The sequence below is a fragment of the Poromitra crassiceps genome (assembly GCF_964638095.1).
Source record: "Poromitra crassiceps genome assembly, chromosome: 17".
Taxonomy (NCBI): Eukaryota; Metazoa; Chordata; class Actinopteri; order Beryciformes; family Melamphaidae; genus Poromitra; species Poromitra crassiceps.
In genome coordinates, this window is record NC_139635.1 from 18907665 (window position 1) to 18928974 (window position 21310).

At 42.4% G+C, this 21310-nt stretch overlaps 1 protein-coding gene across 1 annotated transcript in view; it reads right to left on the minus strand.

Annotated features, from left to right (window-relative positions):
- Positions 1-3146: 3146 nt before the first annotated feature.
- LOC310792234 (nuclear receptor coactivator 2-like) overlaps positions 3147-21310 on the minus strand; it is a 158211-nt gene continuing 140047 nt past the window's right edge. Inside the window, exons 18-23 of the mRNA XM_083653962.1 lie at positions 20589-20666; positions 13177-13597; positions 9536-9752; positions 8694-8850; positions 8125-8199; positions 3147-3286 (exon numbers count right to left, since the gene is read on the minus strand). Of these exons, the coding sequence (XP_083510088.1) occupies positions 3275-3286; positions 8125-8199; positions 8694-8850; positions 9536-9752; positions 13177-13597; positions 20589-20666 (960 nt within the window). The 3' untranslated portion in view covers positions 3147-3274. The remainder of the gene's footprint in view (positions 3287-8124; positions 8200-8693; positions 8851-9535; positions 9753-13176; positions 13598-20588; positions 20667-21310) is intronic.

A 21310-nucleotide genomic window follows, 5' to 3' on the forward strand; every position in this document is an offset into this window, starting at 1 on the left:
AGCCGTCACAGCGCTCAACAGCGCCACTCTGGTCGAAAGCTCAGTAAAAAATAATATCACCAGCACAGACTTCGGATGAAAAGAGGCATTATGAGCAGCATCGAGCTTTCTAACCCCGACGTCGAGAAGCTATGAACCCTTGTTCTCATGTGGCTTTGCAATGTTTCTGTGACACTTGTAGTAAATACGTCCGTATCGCTGATTTAGACAGCTTGGGAGGCAAAGTCGCAGGCAAGTCTATGTAGGCACACGGGACTCTTGAAGGGTAGCATAGTCTACACCAGTGGTTTCCAAACTTTTTGTGCGCATGGCACACCAAATGGCACGACAAAATCTCAAGGCACACCTATATAGGGGGGCACGGTGGCTCAGTGGTAGAGCTGTCGCCTCACAGTCAGAAGGTCCTGAGTTCGATTCTCGCCTGGGACACTGTGGGCGCTGTGGTTGTGTTCCCCCCCATATCCTCAGTGCCCACTGCCCAGGTGGGGTATCTCGTCGTAAGGGCCTTTCTCTCTGTGTGGAGTTTGCATGTTCTCCCCGTGCTCCCCCAGGGGGCTCCTCCATATATAACCCCCCCACTAAAAACATGCAGAAGATCAGATCGTCATTGTCATCCGACCAGTGACGACAACATCCGAAGTTGGTCCCCGGGCGCTGTACGAGCAAGCGACCGCTGCTCCTGGCCTGCCCCCCCGGAGGAAAGGACATGCCTGGATGGGTTAAATGCAGAGGACACTTTTCACCGGCCACCGTCAGCATGAGTGTGTTGTGGCCGCATGCATGTATTGTGGTGTTCGTGTGACAATAAAAGACGGGCTTGTCCCGTTACGAGAGAGTTATAGCCTTAAGTCTATCGGTGCAAAATAGCCTCTATTACTCTTATCACTCTAAATGTTTTTTATTGACTAATGTCAAATAGAATTTGACAAAATACTCTAGGTTGGAATTAATTTGAAACTTTGCAAAATTACTACATCAAAGCAGCAACACACCCACTTTTTGTATAGTTTTAGGCTATATTTGCAATTGTAATAATGTATAGTTGTCACAAAATCATAAAGCACACCTGGACTTGTCCTAAGGCACACCAGTGTGCCTAGGCACACCATTTGGGAACCACTGGTGTAGGCTACACGGAAAGAGGAGCAACGGGGCTAGGGAGAATGAGGTTTACTAAACGTTGCTGCTGCTTCAGTGCGGAAACATTTTGAGCAATAACTGAAAAATAGAGAACATAATCCCTATAATCTGTAGTTAAAAAAAACATCTCCCGGAACATTTCCTTTTCATGACATAGGCCTATACCACTCCTCTGAATCTTGGATCACACGTCTTGTCTTCTCCTTTACACTCCAGAGAATAGAACAGGCAGAGGAAGACATTATATACGGTAATCATCATCATAATCATCATCATCATAATGATCATAATCATTATAATCATAATAAATAATAATAATAGTAATAATAATAATGATGATGATAATAATAAATGTACATCTTCACTCATATCGTTCCATGAGACTTTGGCTTTAATCAGAAAGAACTCACAGTAATCCTGTAATACATTTTATAAGGGTAGGCCTACGAGCCTACGAGACAACAAAACTATAACTCCCTGCCTCACTATAAAAGCCTGAGTGTGACTCTACATCGCCCCCGGCTGTTACAACCAAGGCATTGCACACACAGGATCCACTCAGTCAAATGAGACGTAATGAATTGTTGACTGTCAGTGGATTTACCAGCTCAAATGGATGAATAATCATGACTTTAGTCGGCGTAAAATGTGATCAGTGCCAGTTCTGCAGTGGGCCCAATTGATCGTTCATGTAAATTCACAGATATTAAGCGGCTGTAGAGATGAAATGAAGAGGCATGGACCATTCTACTCAATAAAAATAATTTATTTACAATGTCATGGATCATAAATTAGCGAGCAGCGTTGGAAAAGCAACATTAGAGTCGACAGCTTGCATACGTGTGTGAACGTCTGGACTTTTGCATAATAAACCTCTCACACACTGCCGAGATGTTTAATATGAACATCAAAGCAATAATTCAAATGATAAACTCTTGGAACTGCAAACATGAGCTTTGGACACTCGCGCGCTTCTATGCTTTTACATATTGCTCCAATTTTTTTACCATTAACAAACACTCTTTTCCTTGTTGAGGACATCAAACTAATTTGACAAATAATACAACCGACAACTGATCGCAAAGAAAATCTGACCAGCACAAAACTTTGTAAAATGTAGCTATTATTTTTTTTACCTAATTTCATTTCAGCATTTCATTTTGCAGTCAGTTTGCAATTTTCACATTCATCTTATGGGGCATTATAGCCTGGGTAAACCCAGCCTCCACGTGACCTCTATGTACTAGTTAAATGCCCGACCCGTCCATCACAACTTTAAAGTGTCATTATTTTAAAATTAGACTTAAATTCTGATCTGCTGGGGGAAATAAAAGGACATTATAAATCTATGTATGTACACTACATGTATAAATATTCACCTTCATTCCAAAAGCAATGAAACAGGGATATAGCCCACCTGTAACTACAGGACCTAAAAAGTATTTATCTTAAATTGACACCAAAATGCACCATTTCAAGGGTTTCTCCTTAAAAGAAAGATTGTTTTGCGTTTCATACAAAGAATCTTTCTCAAACTTTTTCAAAACTATAAATACTAACATTTTTCATAAACCTTTTCATTTGACTACTTCAGTCAAAATAAAACCAAGAAATTTCATGTACGCTTGTCAACCATTCACTTTTCTAATGTCAGAAGCTGTTTCAGGTTTACACACACACACACACACACACACACACACACACACACACACACACACACACGTGCGTGCGCGGGCACACACACACACACATTTCTCATTTACACTATGTTTATCACATACACACTGTTTCAGACATCAGAGAGGATTACAGGTTGTGTGTTTTCAGTGGGAAACTGTAGAAGTGCACTCATTTGACCAGAGGAGATCCTAAAAGCAGCACTGTGTGTGTGTGTGTGTGTGTGTGTGTGTGTGTGTGTGTGTGTGTGTGTGTGTGTGTGTGTGTGTGTGTGTGTGTGTGTGTGTGTGTGTGTGTGTGTGTGTGTGTGTGTGTGTGTTAGTTAGCTGGTGAGTTAGAGTGACCGGTGTTTCCATTGTGTATCTTCTCCACGCTTCTCCACCGACGCTTCTCCATCGAGCGGCTGAGTTTTCCCACTGGCCGTTGTGGTGTTACGCTGTTTCAACCAAGACCAGGGTCAACGATAATTCTACAAAAGAAATAGAACCAATCAAGCAACAAGAACAATAACACAGTCCCCGATTTTTCCTAAGGGGGAAGGCACTTGGCAGAGGCCAGACCAATATGTGGGGGTGCTAAGACATTTTTCATGACGTCAGAGTTACTTCATAATGAACGCCCCCAAAATAAAACCAGATATGGCACACAGCACATTCAAAATAAATATCGTTTTTAAATGAATTTGGCCAAAGAATAGGCGATCGCATTTCATGTCGTATGTATGGGCTTATTCTTCGGTTTAAGGTGGTCCACCGTCTCCACTTTACGAAAGCCAAACTGGCTAAAGATCTATCAGAACACCAACCCCATTTGTGATAGGTGTAAAAGTGAACCAGCCACTCTGTTACACATGTTCTGGACATGCTCCAGAACTTCACGCGTTCTTGGTCAAGTCAAGTCAAGTCAAGTCAAGTTTATTTGTATAGCACATTTCATACACAGAGGCAATTCAAAGTGCTTCACATAAAATAGTTGACAGGGAAATAAAAGAATAACAGAAGAGAATAAAATGGAAATTTAAAAGCATCACAACAAAACTTAAAAAAAAGAGTATAAAAAAGTGCATAACAGGCGCAGCAGTTGCAAAAAGAGCTAAACACTTATAGAGAGACTATAAACATGACTACACACACATAAAACTCAGGTCTGGATATGGTGTCCTCTTTTCCTCTATACTGCAGTTTGGACACCAAGCATACCCCCGCTTGTACCTAGCGTCATCTGTTGCCCGTCGACAAACAGGCCGTTTTTTTTCTCTAAACCTTGCTTAAAACGAGTACGGCTCTAGTAAGCTCCCCTTACGCGTGCGTCGCTCCTGACGCATCACCTCACCCTCTTGTGAGTATATCCGTAACCATCCCCCAGACCCGCAGCGCAACGCTCAGGTCTGGGTATGCTGTCCTCTTTTCCTCTATACTGCAGTTTGGACGCCGAGCATACCCCCGCTTGTACCTAGCGTCATCTGTTGCCCGTCGACAAACAGGGCATTTTTTTTCCGCTCTAAACCTTGCTTAAAATCTTGCTTGGTGTCAGTTGTTAAGTCCTTAAGTGACATCTATAATGTTTCCATCGAGCCACGCGTTTTGATTGGTTTATTTAGCGTGAGACCTGAGGATTCTGAATGGTCATCGGAAATGTATAATGTAGTTGCTTTTACACAGGCCCGGTTTTACAGGGGTGCAAAAGCACGCATTGCACCCTCATTTTAATTGTCTGCATGCTCAGTTGAAAAGAGTGTTAAAAAAAAATTTTTTAAATAAATGCTGCAGCTGCACACTTACTGTTTAAACTTGAATTATAATTGTTGTTTTTCTTTGTTCTTTGATGTGAATTTATGGCTTTTTGGCACCTATATGTAACCTTTTAAGGTTGAGATAATTGTATTATCGTTATATGGTCCAAATATTTCAGTAAAGCACTTGAAACACTTGAAATATTCTTGCTTGGCTGGTATCATTCTACTTGAAATGATGGTAAAATGCATTATTTTTTGTAAAGTAACATGTCAAATTTTTCGGCCCGTACATGTGCACCCCTTCCTATCTAGGATGCATCCCTAGTCATCTTGTTCTGGAACCGGCCCTGCTTTTACAACCCTGCTGGCACGTCGTCTCGTTCTCTTGAAGTGGAAAAGGCCACAACCTCCTTCCCACATCAGGTGGATTCATGATGTCACGTTTCATTTAAAAAATGGAAAAGATCAAGTTCTCTCTGAGAGGAGAAACGGAAAGGTTCTGGAAAACATGGTCTCCTTTTCTGACCTACTTTGAGAGTTTAAAAGGTGTACGGAGGTGGGAGTTGTGACTTTCTGAGTAGACTGAGTTGGTGAGGATTTTAGCACATAGGATTTGTTTTTTCTTCTCCCTTTTCTTTTTCCACTGTGGCATTAGTGGTGGATGAGAGTGTATTCTTATTCTTACTTGGGTTGGGTAGTGGTCATTTCAGAATTCAGTTGATCCTTTACTAACGTGTCTCATTTGGAATGTTTATGTATTTTTCCTGCATTTTCTTTCCTTTTTATATGAGGATCCTGAGGTCACATGTGTGTTAGTGGGGGTGGGGGGGGGGGGTTAATGTTATTTTGTCATGAATCCAATTGTTACGGTCAAGTGTCTATGTGAAAAATGACAATAAATATATATATAGCTATAAAACTACAAGTGACCACAAGGCAATGACAAAAACTTTCACGTGCAAAGGTTTAGGCATGAGGAGTGATTGGTTAGGTTTAGGCATGCAGAGTGATGACTGGTTGGGTTTAGGCATGATGAGTGATGATTGGTTAGGTTAATATCAGCGTAAGAAAAAGTCCACAATGGAAATAAGCCTTTTGATTGATTGATTGATTGATTGACTTTATTGATGGATATAGAGACAATAACAGATCCAAGGGATAGCATGTAAAAGTGTAAACACTTAATTTCCAACATGGTCTAGGGCTGTCACTTTTCATTCGAAATTCGAATGCAACTTCGAATGTGGGGGAGGGGTTCGTGTTCGATATGTAAATTGACTGTTCGATTTTTTTTTTTTTTTTTTTTTATGAACCAACCATTCACTGCCAGCCTTTTTTTTTTTTTTACTGTAGGTAGGTTCTGCCAGAGGGTTTTTTTGAGGATTCTGGCTCATTTTACAAGAGCCGAGGATTATTTTCTGCTTGGAGTTTGTGAACACAAAGTTCACAAAAGTACTAATAGAATGTGTGCTTTCTCTGTCTAAAAGACTTAGTTTGTAGAGTTAGTAGTTATGTAGATATTAGCCGTTGAGTACAGCATGGTTTCAGCGTCTGAGAGTGAAAGCTGAGATAATCGCAGTTTTGTGAAATTCAATCAAACAGGCAGAACAGTCACTTTAACCATTTATTTTTGGCATCAGTGAGAGATCAGACATCTAAACAATATAGTTCTGAACGCCCTCTCCTTCAAACTCCTCCCTCCGTGGGCGTGTCTGGTGGCTTTCAGCCTGCGTTTGTCACAAGCGAGTGTTCTGCTGCTGCTGCTGCTGCTGCGAGTTTGAGCAGCCTCCCTCCCTGGCAGCGAGTGTGGATAGGGCTCACTTGTTTCTTGGGTTTGAGAGCTTTGATGAAGCTTTGTGCGATTCTAGGCTTTATGCTGCGTGTTTCAAACTGTGTTTTTCACCCAGTCTATTTTTGGAATCCCCCACCGCCAGCTCCCAGCGCGATAATGCACGAAAGTGAAAGCGTTTTCGCCAATCCATTTTACAGTAGAGAATGGTTTCCTCGCGCGTTACCCTACAGTTTTGGCTCTGCTTTTCCTAGTGTGGAGAGCACTGTCGCCACTTAGTGGGTCCGTGGAATGGGTTGTACACGTTCGCTGACTCCAATATTTTTATAGGAGACGTGGGGAGCGTTGATCCACGTCCCACCGTCAAAAAAAAAAAAAGCAATTTTTTTTTGACGTCTCAACTCGTCATTGGCAGTGAACGGTTGGATTGTGTTTGACGAGTCAACTCGTCATTGGCAGTGAACGTGTTAACCAACTGCTGCTTGCTGGTAATGTTAATCCCATGTCAGAAAAAGGCTCCAGATTTGTCGCGTTAGTCTCTTCTGAGAAAGATTGTCTCCAGGGTCTGAAAAGTTGTCTCGAGTTGGATGCAGCCAAGTTTGTGAGGCAGTGTTGTGACTGTGAGCGTCCAAGCTAACACGTCGGGCTGATGCCCGGTGGCCTGCAGTGGGTTGCACCAGCTGTGCGTAAGTTGAAACGTAAGCTAGTTTGAACGTAAAGTCTCACTAAGTCCGAGTTTACGCACTACTAAAAATATTTGGGTTGCACCAAGTGAAATAGTTCCAACGTAGGCATAAGTTAGAACTTAAAATTTACACCTACGTCTTACTAGGTGTAAAGTCCTCCGTAAAATAGCAGTTGGCACGGATTGCAACTTGGCACCGTGGCGCATCGTTGTTTTGCGTCCGCAACGCGCTCTCCGTGATAAATTACACCCTTTGATATTTATGACTCACGCTTTTGTTTCCCACAAGCTGCAGCACTGCATACAAATTAAAATAACCGCAACAATTTAGTGAGGCAGGATGGTGGTATAGCCTACAATACTGATGAAGAGCTCACAGATAAACGTTAACAGTAATATGAACCTAAACGAACGTTACTCAATAACGTTCTCATTTGATTAGTGTTGATGAAATATGAAAGCACTAATTTGCGGTGGGCAACATGTCCTGTTTTCACTCCACTTACTTAAACAACCGTAAATAAACAAAGTTTCCACCGTGCTTTTCACTGATTGGTCACAGATACTGTACACGTCATTGTCTGCGACACTATTTTGGTTAGTATGGACTTTAGGGTCTACTAGTTAAGATGTACCTTACGTCTCCGTGGTGCAACCAAACAAAGACACATGATCGATGATTTTTTACATGTATGTATTCCTGCTGGGCAGTTGTATACGTATCTTTCTTATCAATTATCAAATAAATTCAATCACTCAATCAACCAATCAATCAATCAATCAAGAATGGCTGGTAATTAAATTTACACATTTGTTTCTTTAAAAATAAAAAGATGCCAAAATGCTTGAGGGGGCTTACCTGGGGCTTGGCAGATTTGTGAGGGGGCTATAGCCCCCCCTTGCCCCAGTGTAGCGCCGTCCCTGACAACAGTACATACTGAAGCCTACATTCAGTATCACTGTTTATGCTTCAACATTTCTAACAGACTCCCTTTGTCTAGAATACAGAACACACTACCTATATAATATACATATAAATTAGGGTTTTCTAAACACTGCCTTTCTCAAAAAGATATTCTCCAATAGTGGTTTACTTACAGAAGTGGCTTCGCCCTCTTGTGTCAACATGTCCATTCCCGCCAGCTGCTCCAGGATCAGGCTGCTGTTGCTCGCCTGTACAAGGAAGACCACAACACACAAACACTTAGTGTGCGTTTACATGACAACTGCCCGGCCAATTTATTTCTGGTTTCTGACCAGCGAGTAAAACTTGATCCATTTACTAAATTGCTTTGCGCTAACACACGCCAATATAGAACTTGAAGAAAAGTGAATGCGGCTACAAGGAAATTGTAACTGGCTATGAAACAGTCCAAATGTAATTTTATGCGGACACTGAAAAAGGCAATGTCCAGGCAGAAGATTCAATTAACAATTTGTTAATTGAATTTGCACTGATTTAGATGGCGATTGGTGTTTGTATGCGTCACACTGGTGATTTGCTGCATCTGCCGTGGTACAAGAAAAACAACACACCCTCCCTGGTGTATGTTGTGCTTAACCCAGGACAATGACAATAAAGGAAATCTTGAATCTTGTATAGTTAAAACGAATTCTGATCAACGCAGTGTCCGACTAACAAACGTAGTTGACATTGTGCCTCTCACCTGCTCTGCAGCCATGGAGGTCATCTGTCCGGACATTTGGTTCATGTTGCTGCCATTGCTGGTTGCCATGGCAACCAGGTTCATATTGTTGCTGCTATTGTACATTCCTCCATTGGGCTGTGGGACATACTGGGACTGGGACTGCTGGGAGTACAAACTGGAAAGAAGAGAGTACACAGTCTTCAATAATTAATTATTGGCATGTGCAGCGCACAATTGCCCCACTTTGCATCACTGATGACATCACTCACTGATGACATCAGAATTGCTCGAGTGACCATCGCTGATCACGCCGTGGAGTGCTCGGGTGACATCACTGAGCGCGCAAATTGCTCAACTTCGCATCACTGATGAGTGATGACGTCAGTGAGTGATCAGTAGTGAGAGAAAATGTGCGCACACTGCCCTCATCAGAACGAAGCAGAAAGTGACGGAGCGTAGTTGATGTGACCCTCACTCACTGATGACATCATCGAGTGCTCGAGTGACATCACTGATGATGCCATAGGCATGGTGACATCACAATTGTTCGAGTGACATCACTGATGATGTCATAGACATTGTGACATCATCATCTCTTAAACAAATGAGTTCTTCCTCTAAACCTGCCTTCAAATGCCCCAGCCCTCGGGGCCTTTGGTGAAAAGTAATTGGGGACCCCTGATGTTGGTCTATCTTCTTAGATTTTAAAATGGATTTATCTGCTAAATGGGGTCGTGATCCCAACTCAACCAAATAGCTGTGACGGGAGGATCCCACTTGATAACCTTGATGACATGCACCTCCTTCCTCTGAACATACAGCCTAAGGATGTTGACATGTGAATTGTAAACTCTTCTGACCTGTTGCTGGTGGACACGTTGGTGGGTTGGTGCCAGCCGTTGTGCTCGATGCTGGCCTGGTAGCCACCGGAGGCCCCCTGGTTGTGGGGGTGGCCCTGGCTTTGCTGCAGCATGGCGCTCGGACCCTGCCCCATCCTGGGGGACAGGAGGGGGCTCTGGGGGGTGGCGGCCCCGCCAGGGAAGCCCGTCCCTGGGTCCTGCTGCTGCTGACTCATCCCTGGAGGTTGGAAGGAGACAAGGATCATAAGATGAATGTTTATGTGGCGAAGTTTGATAACCAGGGTGGGAAGCGACCGCAGCCACCCACAAAACACTGACACATTTGACCTGTGAGTTTCAGACCTTGTCACTTTTAGACATTTGAAGATTTTATTCTCTGTCCAAATCTATTGTAAAATAAATCTAGAGTTCACAGGGAGATGACAATATCAGTTGAAGTTGAAAAGTACTTTCTTCAATTCCAATATTCTCATGACCCTGTCTTCTCCTTTCATCAGAAACCTCCCAAAATTGCCTTGAACATTTCTCTAGAATCAAACATTTTGGTCAGATTAGGTTCACTATGCATTCACAACAAACTGTTCCATTATTGTGGTTGGTGTGACTATAGAGCAGACCTGGGAAACTGGCGCCCCCTGTGCCGCCCGCGCTGGAATTGCAATTTTATTTTTTATTTTTTACAGTGCACCTGAACGCAACATGCAAGATACCCGCTGAATAAGTGTCCAGATGTTCATGTCATTCTGGCCAATACTCCACTTCTGTTATAGCATTTCAGTCTGGAATATGGAATATCTTTCAATAATCTTTATGACTAAAAGGCTAAAAGTAATCTCATATGTAAGAAATGACTGTTCTACATTGAAGTAAAAATTAAAATAATTAACTTGTTGGTTTTGGATTTATTTAGCTTCACTAGTGCATTTTTGTTCGTGTGACCCTCAACACAGGCTTTGAGAATCCCGGGCCACTTACTGATACTTATGCTTAAATTAACCCACTCATATTCCGGTTTATTTCAAGAAAAACATTTTAGCTAGTGGAAATTCTAATTGGCTGGTAACTTTAAAATCTAGCAGCCATATTGGCAGATGGTCAAAAAAGTTAATTTCAAGCCCTGGTGACATAGGAGTGAGTGAGAAAAGGATCAAATATTGTTTTTTAAGACTGAATAATGACATCACAACTGTTAATTTAAAATGAGTTATTCCTCTAAACCTGACTTCAAATGCCCCAAATTTCTTTGCGCCGGTGCCGTTCAGGCCCCAGCCCTCAGCAAAATCTGGCCCTCTGGTAGCGAGGACATTTTTTTGTGGTCCTCTCTATCATCAAAGTTCCTGGGTTACGGCATGACAATATTTGCTCGGCCCCCGGTAACAATCTGGGTTTCTCATGTGGCCCCCCATGAAAAATAATTGCCCACCCATGCTATTCACCTTATGTAGCCACGCCCATTTGACCCGGTTGTGTGGTCGTGTGACGACTTCCGGCTAAAAATAAATATACATAAAATTGCTGGCTGCTCCAATATCATCTAACTCTGAATTAACTAATAATTTAGCCAATTGTATGTAACATACCAAATAAAAGCAAACGGCAATGTCTAAGAATGCAACGCCATGTAACTGGCTCGTTAAGTCTCGCATTCCAGGGAATTACGTTAACGTCTGCGGGTCTTATTGACGTAAGTGGCTCGAGCTGCGCTCGGAGGAGAGAAAACTATCTGAAGCTTTCCTTGTTGGAGTCCAGGTATGTTTTACAAGAAAGTGCTCGTCATTGTCGACGATAACGTTATCTGACCTGGCTAACAGTGGATACTCGCTTGCTTGCTGTGTACCGAGCTCAAAGTATTAGGCTACGTTCTTTATTTTACCCCCTTCACTGTCCGCTCCAAAAACAACTCTCTTATTTTGCGGCGTGACCGCCGGAAGTGTTAACACGACCCGGAAGAATTTGGCCCACTGTAAGGTCTGAACATAAGGTGAATAGAGGGTATGAACGGACGTCACTTTCCCACGGGAACACGCGCCCTCAATCGGGACTGAGTGGCAAAACATTCAGCAGGTTCCTCTGTAGCCGTTTTCACACATGCCTACAGGAACCTTGCCTGTAAATCAATATCGGCCATTTCCCGGAATTTCCCTTCACACCTGAGGGCTCACATGTGTGAATATAGCAGCGAAATTGCCTGTATTTGAGGGGGGGGGCTTATTTTGGGGGTCGGCAAAACTCTGATGGTGAAATAAGTTCGCTTGTCACACAATAAATCACACTCGTTAGACTTAAGAGGGCTTGTATGTTGTATCCTTCACATTCGCTAACCAGTCTTTGAACTGAAATCTTTGAAGAAGTTGGGATCCGTGTCTGAGAGAAATAGCCTGGCTGGTTCGATGTTTATCCGTTCACCTGCATCGCGTTGAAGCACTTTTTACAGACTGGCTTCGTTTGATGTGTCCGGGCTTGCCTTCGCTGTCAGCAACGTAAGCAAAATACTTCCACATTTCGCTTCGTGCATCTGCTTACAAGCGTTGGGCGGCTTGCAAGACTCGAACAAGCCTTTGCCATTTTCGCTGTCTGTGTCCCTGTCGGGCTGGACTGAAGGACTCTGACCAGAGAGCGAGCAGAGAGGGGAGGGGGGGGGGGGGGCACGCCCACACATGAAGCAGCCATACCGCTCTTATGACAACCTAGGAACTGGTGAAAAGTCCGCGATGACGGGGTCGTGCTTATACCGGAAAACAACTTTCACACTCCAAGGCATTAGACCGCTTTCCGGTCATTTAACGGTAAAAAGCGCATGTGTGAAAACGGCTTCTGTTGTTTGGAGCAGCAGGTGACATTTATCCAGGTTGATTACTGCATTGAAAATCAGTCGCGCTGCCACTCAGTGGGCGTGACCCCGCAGTGACTTCTGCCTCTGTGACGTCACGTGCATCATACCCCTCTATAGACAATCAAACAAATGGAAAAAAAGAACACTACCACCACCACACAAGCACAAATCATCTACACATACATACTTATGTCCACACACACACATGGTCCATTACTCTCCTGACTGGTTTATTATGTGGATTAAAAATGATAGAAAAGAAGAAGAAATTGGATGAGGAGTTAATCTGAGTTCAAAAGCAGAAACATTATGTGACAAATCTGGATCTGCACAAGCCCCAAAGTGACCCTGCTACTGTACTTTGTGTATATATAATATATACACTCGTGGAGTATTAGGGTCACATAGCGTTCCTAAATTACTGGCTTCCGTAGGAGGACTATCATACCTTCGGATCTGCAATCGGACGTCGGAGACGGAGTAGGAGAGCGTTTTGAACAGCCGCTCCCCCCTATTGCCTATTGGAACACTGTGTGACCCTAAAGTGTATAAATGATAATATATACACAAAGTACAGTAGTAGGGTCACTTTGGGGCTAGAGCTGCACAAGACAAACAAATCCACCGCCAGACAAAGCACAAGAGATCGGCGCCAGATTACAGCCAGGAAACCACCAAGCAAGCCAAATCAACCTAAAAAAATAAAATAAAACAAAGATGATTGTAACATTTCATCGCCATCACCACCACAAAAAAGCAGAAGACACTCCCATGGACAGGATGACGCTGCTGCGCTCGTATCTTATACCTGAACTGGCGAACTGGAAGGCACTGTGCTGCATGGGCGGACTCAAAACCCCGCCGTACTGCCCGCCTACATTTCCCAGCATGCCCTGGCTAGCCAGATGAGCGCCGGGGGAGAGAGGAGAGGAGAAGGGACTGGAAGAGCCGGGTGGAGGAGGAGGAGGAGGAGGAGGGAGAGGAGGAGAGGGCAGGCCGGTACCGTAGCTGGGGGCCGGGTAGGGGAACTGCTGTTGGTTGGCGTGAGGGAGGCGCGGGTTGGCTCCGCCCCCAGCCGTGATGTTAACTCCGCCCCCGGCCGCCATGTTGGCGCCCTGCGCCCGCATCATCATGGCGCGCTGCTGGTGCGCGTGCTGCTGGCGCTGGCGCAGGTGGTTGCTGAGGTACTCGCGCTGACGCTGGGCTAGCATCTGGGCGTTGAGGCTTCCCTGCGGGACCAAACACACCATTACACTCACGTAGGGTGACATGACAGGGTCATTCATGAACTGAACTGAGATTCCAATTCATTTTCTGAAGTTGAAATATGCGGTGGCTGACGAGGGCAAACACGTTTCAACGACGCAAAACATTAGGAGAAACGACCTGCAGCTTCTGAAACTATGCCGATTCAAAACACGTACGAAAACCATGCCGATTCAAAACATGTACGAAAACCATGCCGATTCAAAACATGTACGAAAACCATGCCGATTCAAAACACGTACGAAAACCATGCCGATTCAAAACATGTACGAAAACTATGCCGATTCAAAACCTGTACGAAAACCATGCCGATTCAAAACACGTACGAAAACCATGCCGATTCAAAACCTGTACGAAAACCATGCCGATTCAAAACACGTACGAAAACCATGGCGATTCAAAACACGTACGAAAACCATGGCGATTCAAAACACGTACGAAAACCATGGCGATTCAAAACATGTACGAAAACTATGCCGATTCAAAACCTGTACGAAAACCATGCCGATTCAAAACATGTACGAAAACCATGGCGATTCAAAACACGTACGAAAACCATGGCGATTCAAAACACGTACGAAAACCATGCCGATTCAAAACACGTATGAAAACCATGCCGATTCAAAACACGTACGAAAACCATGCCGATTCAAAACACGTACGAAAACCATGCCGATTCAAAACACGTACGAAAACCATGCCGATTCAAAACACGTACGAAAACCATGCCGATTCAAAACACGTATGAAAACCATGCCGATTCAAAACACGTACGAAAACCATGACGATTCAAAACACGTACGAAAACCATGCCGATTCAAAACACGTATGAAAACCATGCCGATTCAAAACACGTATGAAAACCATGCCGATTCAAAACACGTACGAAAACCATGCCGATTCAAAACACGTACGAAAACCATGCCGATTCAAAACACGTATGAAAACCATGCCGATTCAAAACATGTACGAAAACCATGCCGATTCAAAACATGTACGAAAACCATGCCGATTCAAAACACGTACGAAAACCATGCCGATTCAAAACACGTATGAAAACCATGCCGATTCAAAACATGTACGAAAACCATGCCGATTCAAAACACGTACGAAAACCATGCCGATTCAAAACACGTACGAAAACCATGCCGATTCAAAACACGTATGAAAACCATGACGATTCAAAACACGTATGAAAACCATGCCGATTCAAAACACGTATGAAAACCATGCCGATTCAAAACACGTATGAAAACCATGCCGATTCAAAACACGTATGAAAACCATGCCGATTCAAAACACGTACGAAAACCATGCCGATTCAAAACACGTATGAAAACCATGCCGATTCAAAACATGTACGAAAACCATGCCGATTCAAAACACGTACGAAAACCATGCCGATTCAAAACACGTACGAAAACCATGCCGATTCAAAACACGTACGAAAACCATGCCGATTCAAAACACGTACGAAAACCATGCCGATTCAAAACACGTATGAAAACCATGCCGATTCAAAACACGTACGAAAACCATGCCGATTCAAAACACGTATGAAAACCATGCCGATTCAAAACACGTACGAAAACCATGCCGATTCAAAACACGTATGAAAACCATGCCGATTCAAAACATGTACGAAAACCATGCCGATTCAAAACACGTATGAAAACCATGCCGATTCAAAACATGTACGAAAACCATGCCGATTCAAAACACGTACGAAAACCATGCCGATTCAAAACACGTACGAAAACCATGCCGATTCAAAACACGTACGAAAACCATGCAGATTCAAAACACGTATGAAAACCATGCCGATTCAAAACATGTACGAAAACCATGCAGATTCAAAACACGTATGAAAACCATGCCGATTCAAAACATGTACGAAAACCATGCCGATTCAAAACACGTACGAAAACCATGCAGATTCAAAACACGTATGAAAACCATGCCGATTCAAAACACGTACGAAAACCATGCCGATTCAAAACACGTATGAAAACCATGCCGATTCAAAACATGTACGAAAACCATGCCGATTCAAAACACGTACGAAAACCATGCCGATTCAAAACATGTACGAAAACCATGCCGATTCAAAACACGTACGAAAACCATGCCGATTCAAAACATGTACGAAAACCATGCCGATTCAAAACACGTACGAAAACCATGCAGATTCAAAACACGTATGAAAACCATGCCGATTCAAAACACGTACGAAAACCATGCCGATTCAAAACACGTACGAAAACCATGCCGATTCAAAACACGTATGAAAACCATGCCGATTCAAAACATGTACGAAAACCATGCCGATTCAAAACACGTATGAAAACCATGCCGATTCAAAACACGTATGAAAACCATGCCGATTCAAAACATGTACGAAAACCATGCCGATTCAAAACACGTATGAAAACCATGCCGATTCAAAACATGTACGAAAACCATGCCGATTCAAAACATGTACGAAAACCATGCCGATTCAAAACACGTATGAAAACCATGCCGATTCAAAACACGTATGAAAACCATGCCGATTCAAAACACGTACGAAAACCATGCCGATTCAAAACACGTACGAAAACCATGCCGATTCAAAACACGTATGAAAACCATGCCGATTCAAAACACGTATGAAAACCATGACGATTCAAAACACGTATGAAAACCATGCCGATTCAAAACACGTATGAAAACCATGCCGATTCAAAACACGTATGAAAACCATGCCGATTCAAAACACGTATGAAAACCATGCCGATTCAAAACACGTACGAAAACCATGCCGATTCAAAACACGTACGAAAACCATGCCGATTCAAAACACGTATGAAAACCATGCCGATTCAAAACACGTACGAAAACCATGCCGATTCAAAACATGTACGAAAACCATGGCGATTCAAAACACGTATGAAAACCATGCCGATTCAAAACATGTACGAAAACCATGCCGATTCAAAACACGTACGAAAACCATGCCGATTCAAAACACGTACGAAAACCATGCCGATTCAAAACACGTACGAAAACCATGCAGATTCAAAACACGTATGAAAACCATGCCGATTCAAAACATGTACGAAAACCATGCAGATTCAAAACACGTATGAAAACCATGCCGATTCAAAACATGTACGAAAACCATGCCGATTCAAAACACGTACGAAAACCATGCAGATTCAAAACACGTATGAAAACCATGCCGATTCAAAACACGTACGAAAACCATGCCGATTCAAAACACGTATGAAAACCATGCCGATTCAAAACATGTACGAAAACCATGCCGATTCAAAACACGTACGAAAACCATGCCGATTCAAAACATGTACGAAAACCATGCCGATTCAAAACACGTACGAAAACCATGCCGATTCAAAACATGTACGAAAACCATGCCGATTCAAAACACGTACGAAAACCATGCAGATTCAAAACACGTATGAAAACCATGCCGATTCAAAACACGTACGAAAACCATGCCGATTCAAAACACGTACGAAAACCATGCCGATTCAAAACACGTATGAAAACCATGCCGATTCAAAACATGTACGAAAACCATGCCGATTCAAAACACGTATGAAAACCATGCCGATTCAAAACACGTATGAAAACCATGCCGATTCAAAACATGTACGAAAACCATGCCGATTCAAAACACGTATGAAAACCATGCCGATTCAAAACATGTACGAAAACCATGCCGATTCAAAACATGTACGAAAACCATGCCGATTCAAAACACGTATGAAAACCATGACGATTCAAAACACGTATGAAAACCATGCCGATTCAAAACACGTATGAAAACCATGCCGATTCAAAACACGTACGAAAACCATGCCGATTCAAAACACGTACGAAAACCATGCCGATTCAAAACACGTATGAAAACCATGACGATTCAAAACACGTATGAAAACCATGGCGATTCAAAACACGTATGAAAACCATGCCGATTCAAAACACGTATGAAAACCATGCCGATTCAAAACACGTATGAAAACCATGCCGATTCAAAACACGTATGAAAACCATGCCGATTCAAAACACGTATGAAAACCATGCCGATTCAAAACACGTACGAAAACCATGCCGATTCAAAACACGTACGAAAACCATGCCGATTCAAAACACGTATGAAAACCATGCCGATTCAAAACACGTACGAAAACCATGCCGATTCAAAACACGTATGAAAACCATGCCGATTCAAAACACGTACGAAAACCATGCCGATTCAAAACACGTACGAAAACCATGCCGATTCAAAACACGTATGAAAACCATGCCGATTCAAAACATGTACGAAAACCATGCCGATTCAAAACACGTACGAAAACCATGCCGATTCAAAACACGTACGAAAACCATGCCGATTCAAAACACGTACGAAAACCATGCAGATTCAAAACACGTATGAAAACCATGCCGATTCAAAACATGTACGAAAACCATGCAGATTCAAAACACGTATGAAAACCATGCCGATTCAAAACATGTACGAAAACCATGCCGATTCAAAACACGTACGAAAACCATGCAGATTCAAAACACGTATGAAAACCATGCCGATTCAAAACACGTACGAAAACCATGCCGATTCAAAACACGTATGAAAACCATGCCGATTCAAAACATGTACGAAAACCATGCCGATTCAAAACACGTACGAAAACCATGCCGATTCAAAACATGTACGAAAACCATGCCGATTCAAAACACGTACGAAAACCATGCCGATTCAAAACATGTACGAAAACCATGCCGATTCAAAACACGTACGAAAACCATGCAGATTCAAAACACGTATGAAAACCATGCCGATTCAAAACACGTACGAAAACCATGCCGATTCAAAACACGTACGAAAACCATGCCGATTCAAAACACGTATGAAAACCATGCCGATTCAAAACATGTACGAAAACCATGCCGATTCAAAACACGTATGAAAACCATGCCGATTCAAAACACGTATGAAAACCATGCCGATTCAAAACATGTACGAAAACCATGCCGATTCAAAACACGTATGAAAACCATGCCGATTCAAAACATGTACGAAAACCATGCCGATTCAAAACATGTACGAAAACCATGCCGATTCAAAACACGTATGAAAACCATGCCGATTCAAAACATGTACGAAAACCATGCAGATTCAAAACATGTACGAAAACCATGCCGATTCAAAACACGTATGAAAACCATGCCGATTCAAAACATGTATGAAAACCATGCAGATTCAAAACATGTACGAAAACCATGCCGATTCAAAACACGTATGAAAACCATGCCGATTCAAAACACGTATGAAAACCATGCCGATTCAAAACATGTACGAAAACCATGCCGATTCAAAACACGTACGAAAACCATGGCGATTCCTAACACGTATGAAAACCATGACGATTCAAAACATCAGAATCAGAATCAGAATCAGAATCACTTTTATTGCCACAGTATGCAAGTTACATACGAGGAATTTGTCTTAGTGTCTGTATGCAGCGTAGCGGTCACATCAATATACAGAGATAAGAAGTAGGAAGATAACTAAAGACAATCACAAAGTTGCAAGTGCAATCAAATCAATATACAATATGTACATGAGTGGTGAAGTGTTCTGTGGATGATAAATATGAATTTACGTTGGATTTACATGAGATTTACAGACTGAGTTAAATAGACGTTAAATAGGCAGTGGATTTACATTAATTTACAGTCGGAGTTAAATAAGAGTTTACATTGAATGTACATGAAATTTACAGGCTAAGTTAAATAGGCATTAATGTGCAGGGAATTTACATGAATTTACATTCCCAGTTAGACAGGCATTAAATTAGATATGAGTTCCAGTTTTATGGGGGGGGGGGGGGGTTCAGTTGAGTTTAGGAGGAGGTAGTGAGTTTGTGTGTGTGTGTGGGGGGGGGGGGGTTGTTGGTGAGGCCCTTGGCGGAAGGGGTTTCCGGGCCTTCTTGGTGAGGCTGATGGCGGTTGGGAAGAAGCTGGTCTTGTGGCGGTTGTTCTGCTCTTGGCGTATGTGTCTCTTGCCGTGGGGGAGTGTCTTAACATGTACGAAAACCATGCAGATTAAAAACTCAAAGTACGTACGAAAACCATGCCGATTCAAAAGACGTACGAAAACCATGCCGAAAATCCAAAAGAAATACAACAATGGAAATGTGCTGCAAATGAAAAAAGGTGCAGCAGGAAGCCAAAACAATAACAGCAAACAAGCTGCAAATACGGAAAAGATGCAAAGTCAAAAACACACAAAACCCTGAAAACAAATGCAACAGAAAAACACTGTGAATCCAGTCAACACAGCGTACGTGGTCCAGGCCTCTACGCCCTAGGAGGAGCACATGATTTTCGACCGGAGAGAGAGACCAGACGAGAGATTGTGTTTGATTTGGAAGAGGGAAGAAAATATGCCGGAGTAAGGGGACGACATAAAAAGGTACGTATTTTTTAATTTGTCCTTAGTGTCTGTTTAGCGGCTTTAATTTGTTGCACCTTTTGATATTGTAAAAATATTTACCTTTATGTTATGTTATTATTTTCGTGTGTTTTGAAATGGCATGGTTTCTGAAGTGGCAGCACATCCCTGATGGGAATGTTTTGAGCCGCTGTAGTGCGTTTGGCCTTGCCGGCCACCGTAGATAAAGGATCAAATGTCACCCAGCTCTAACTGGAAACAGAGTTAGAATTGAATCGGAATGACAGGAAACAGAATTAAATTCCATTAAATTCCATGAAATAGCACTTCTAAGAGAGTGTGATTGACTTCCTAAACATAGCAAGTAAAAAAAAAGAAACCGTTATGAATCAAACATTAGGAATCAAATAAAAAGACTAAATCATGATGTACAACACATAGAGAGAGTGAGAGAGAAAGACAGACCGCTGAGAGACGTTGGTTGGACTGACCTGGTTTGGTACGTTAGACCTTAGACTCAGATTCCCGTTCGACACTGCGCTCATCTGGTTCACCATTGGCTGACGGTTCTGCTGAGGAGACAGCGACAACCAACATCAGCTGGACAATTTAATTGTAACAAACTCCATTTTGTGGGCGCGGTCAATCACTTGACATTATAAACTGAGTCTACAATATATACTTGGGTTTGTATGTTTTTGGTTGCCAAATGATATAGCTTCTGGGTTTAGTACAGTAGGTCTATCCCCTCCACAGTGGAGCTACTGTTCCGTAAAATGTCCTCTATTTATGATGATTTTTTTTAGATGGACAATTATGAAAAACTTGAGTTGTGTTTTAAGAAAGGCACTTTCTTTATTGGAAACTTTATTTCCCAGGCATGGGAGCTAAGGCAGAATGTTCTGTTCAGAAAATGATGTAATGATTTTTTTTTGCTGCAGTGGTGTATGTTATGCTGTGATTTAGCTGTATTACTGCGGCGTTGGCGTATGTTGTATGTTGTACTGTATAATGTATACTTTGTGTGTCTTGTAAGCCCATGAGGGCTGGGCACTGTCAAGTGCATGACACATTGAATACAAATCAATCAATCAATCAAATATATATATAAACACTAAATATATATGTATATATATATATATATATATATATATATATATATATATATATATATAATATACTGACGAGTCACTCCTGACGGTTTTAACAGCAA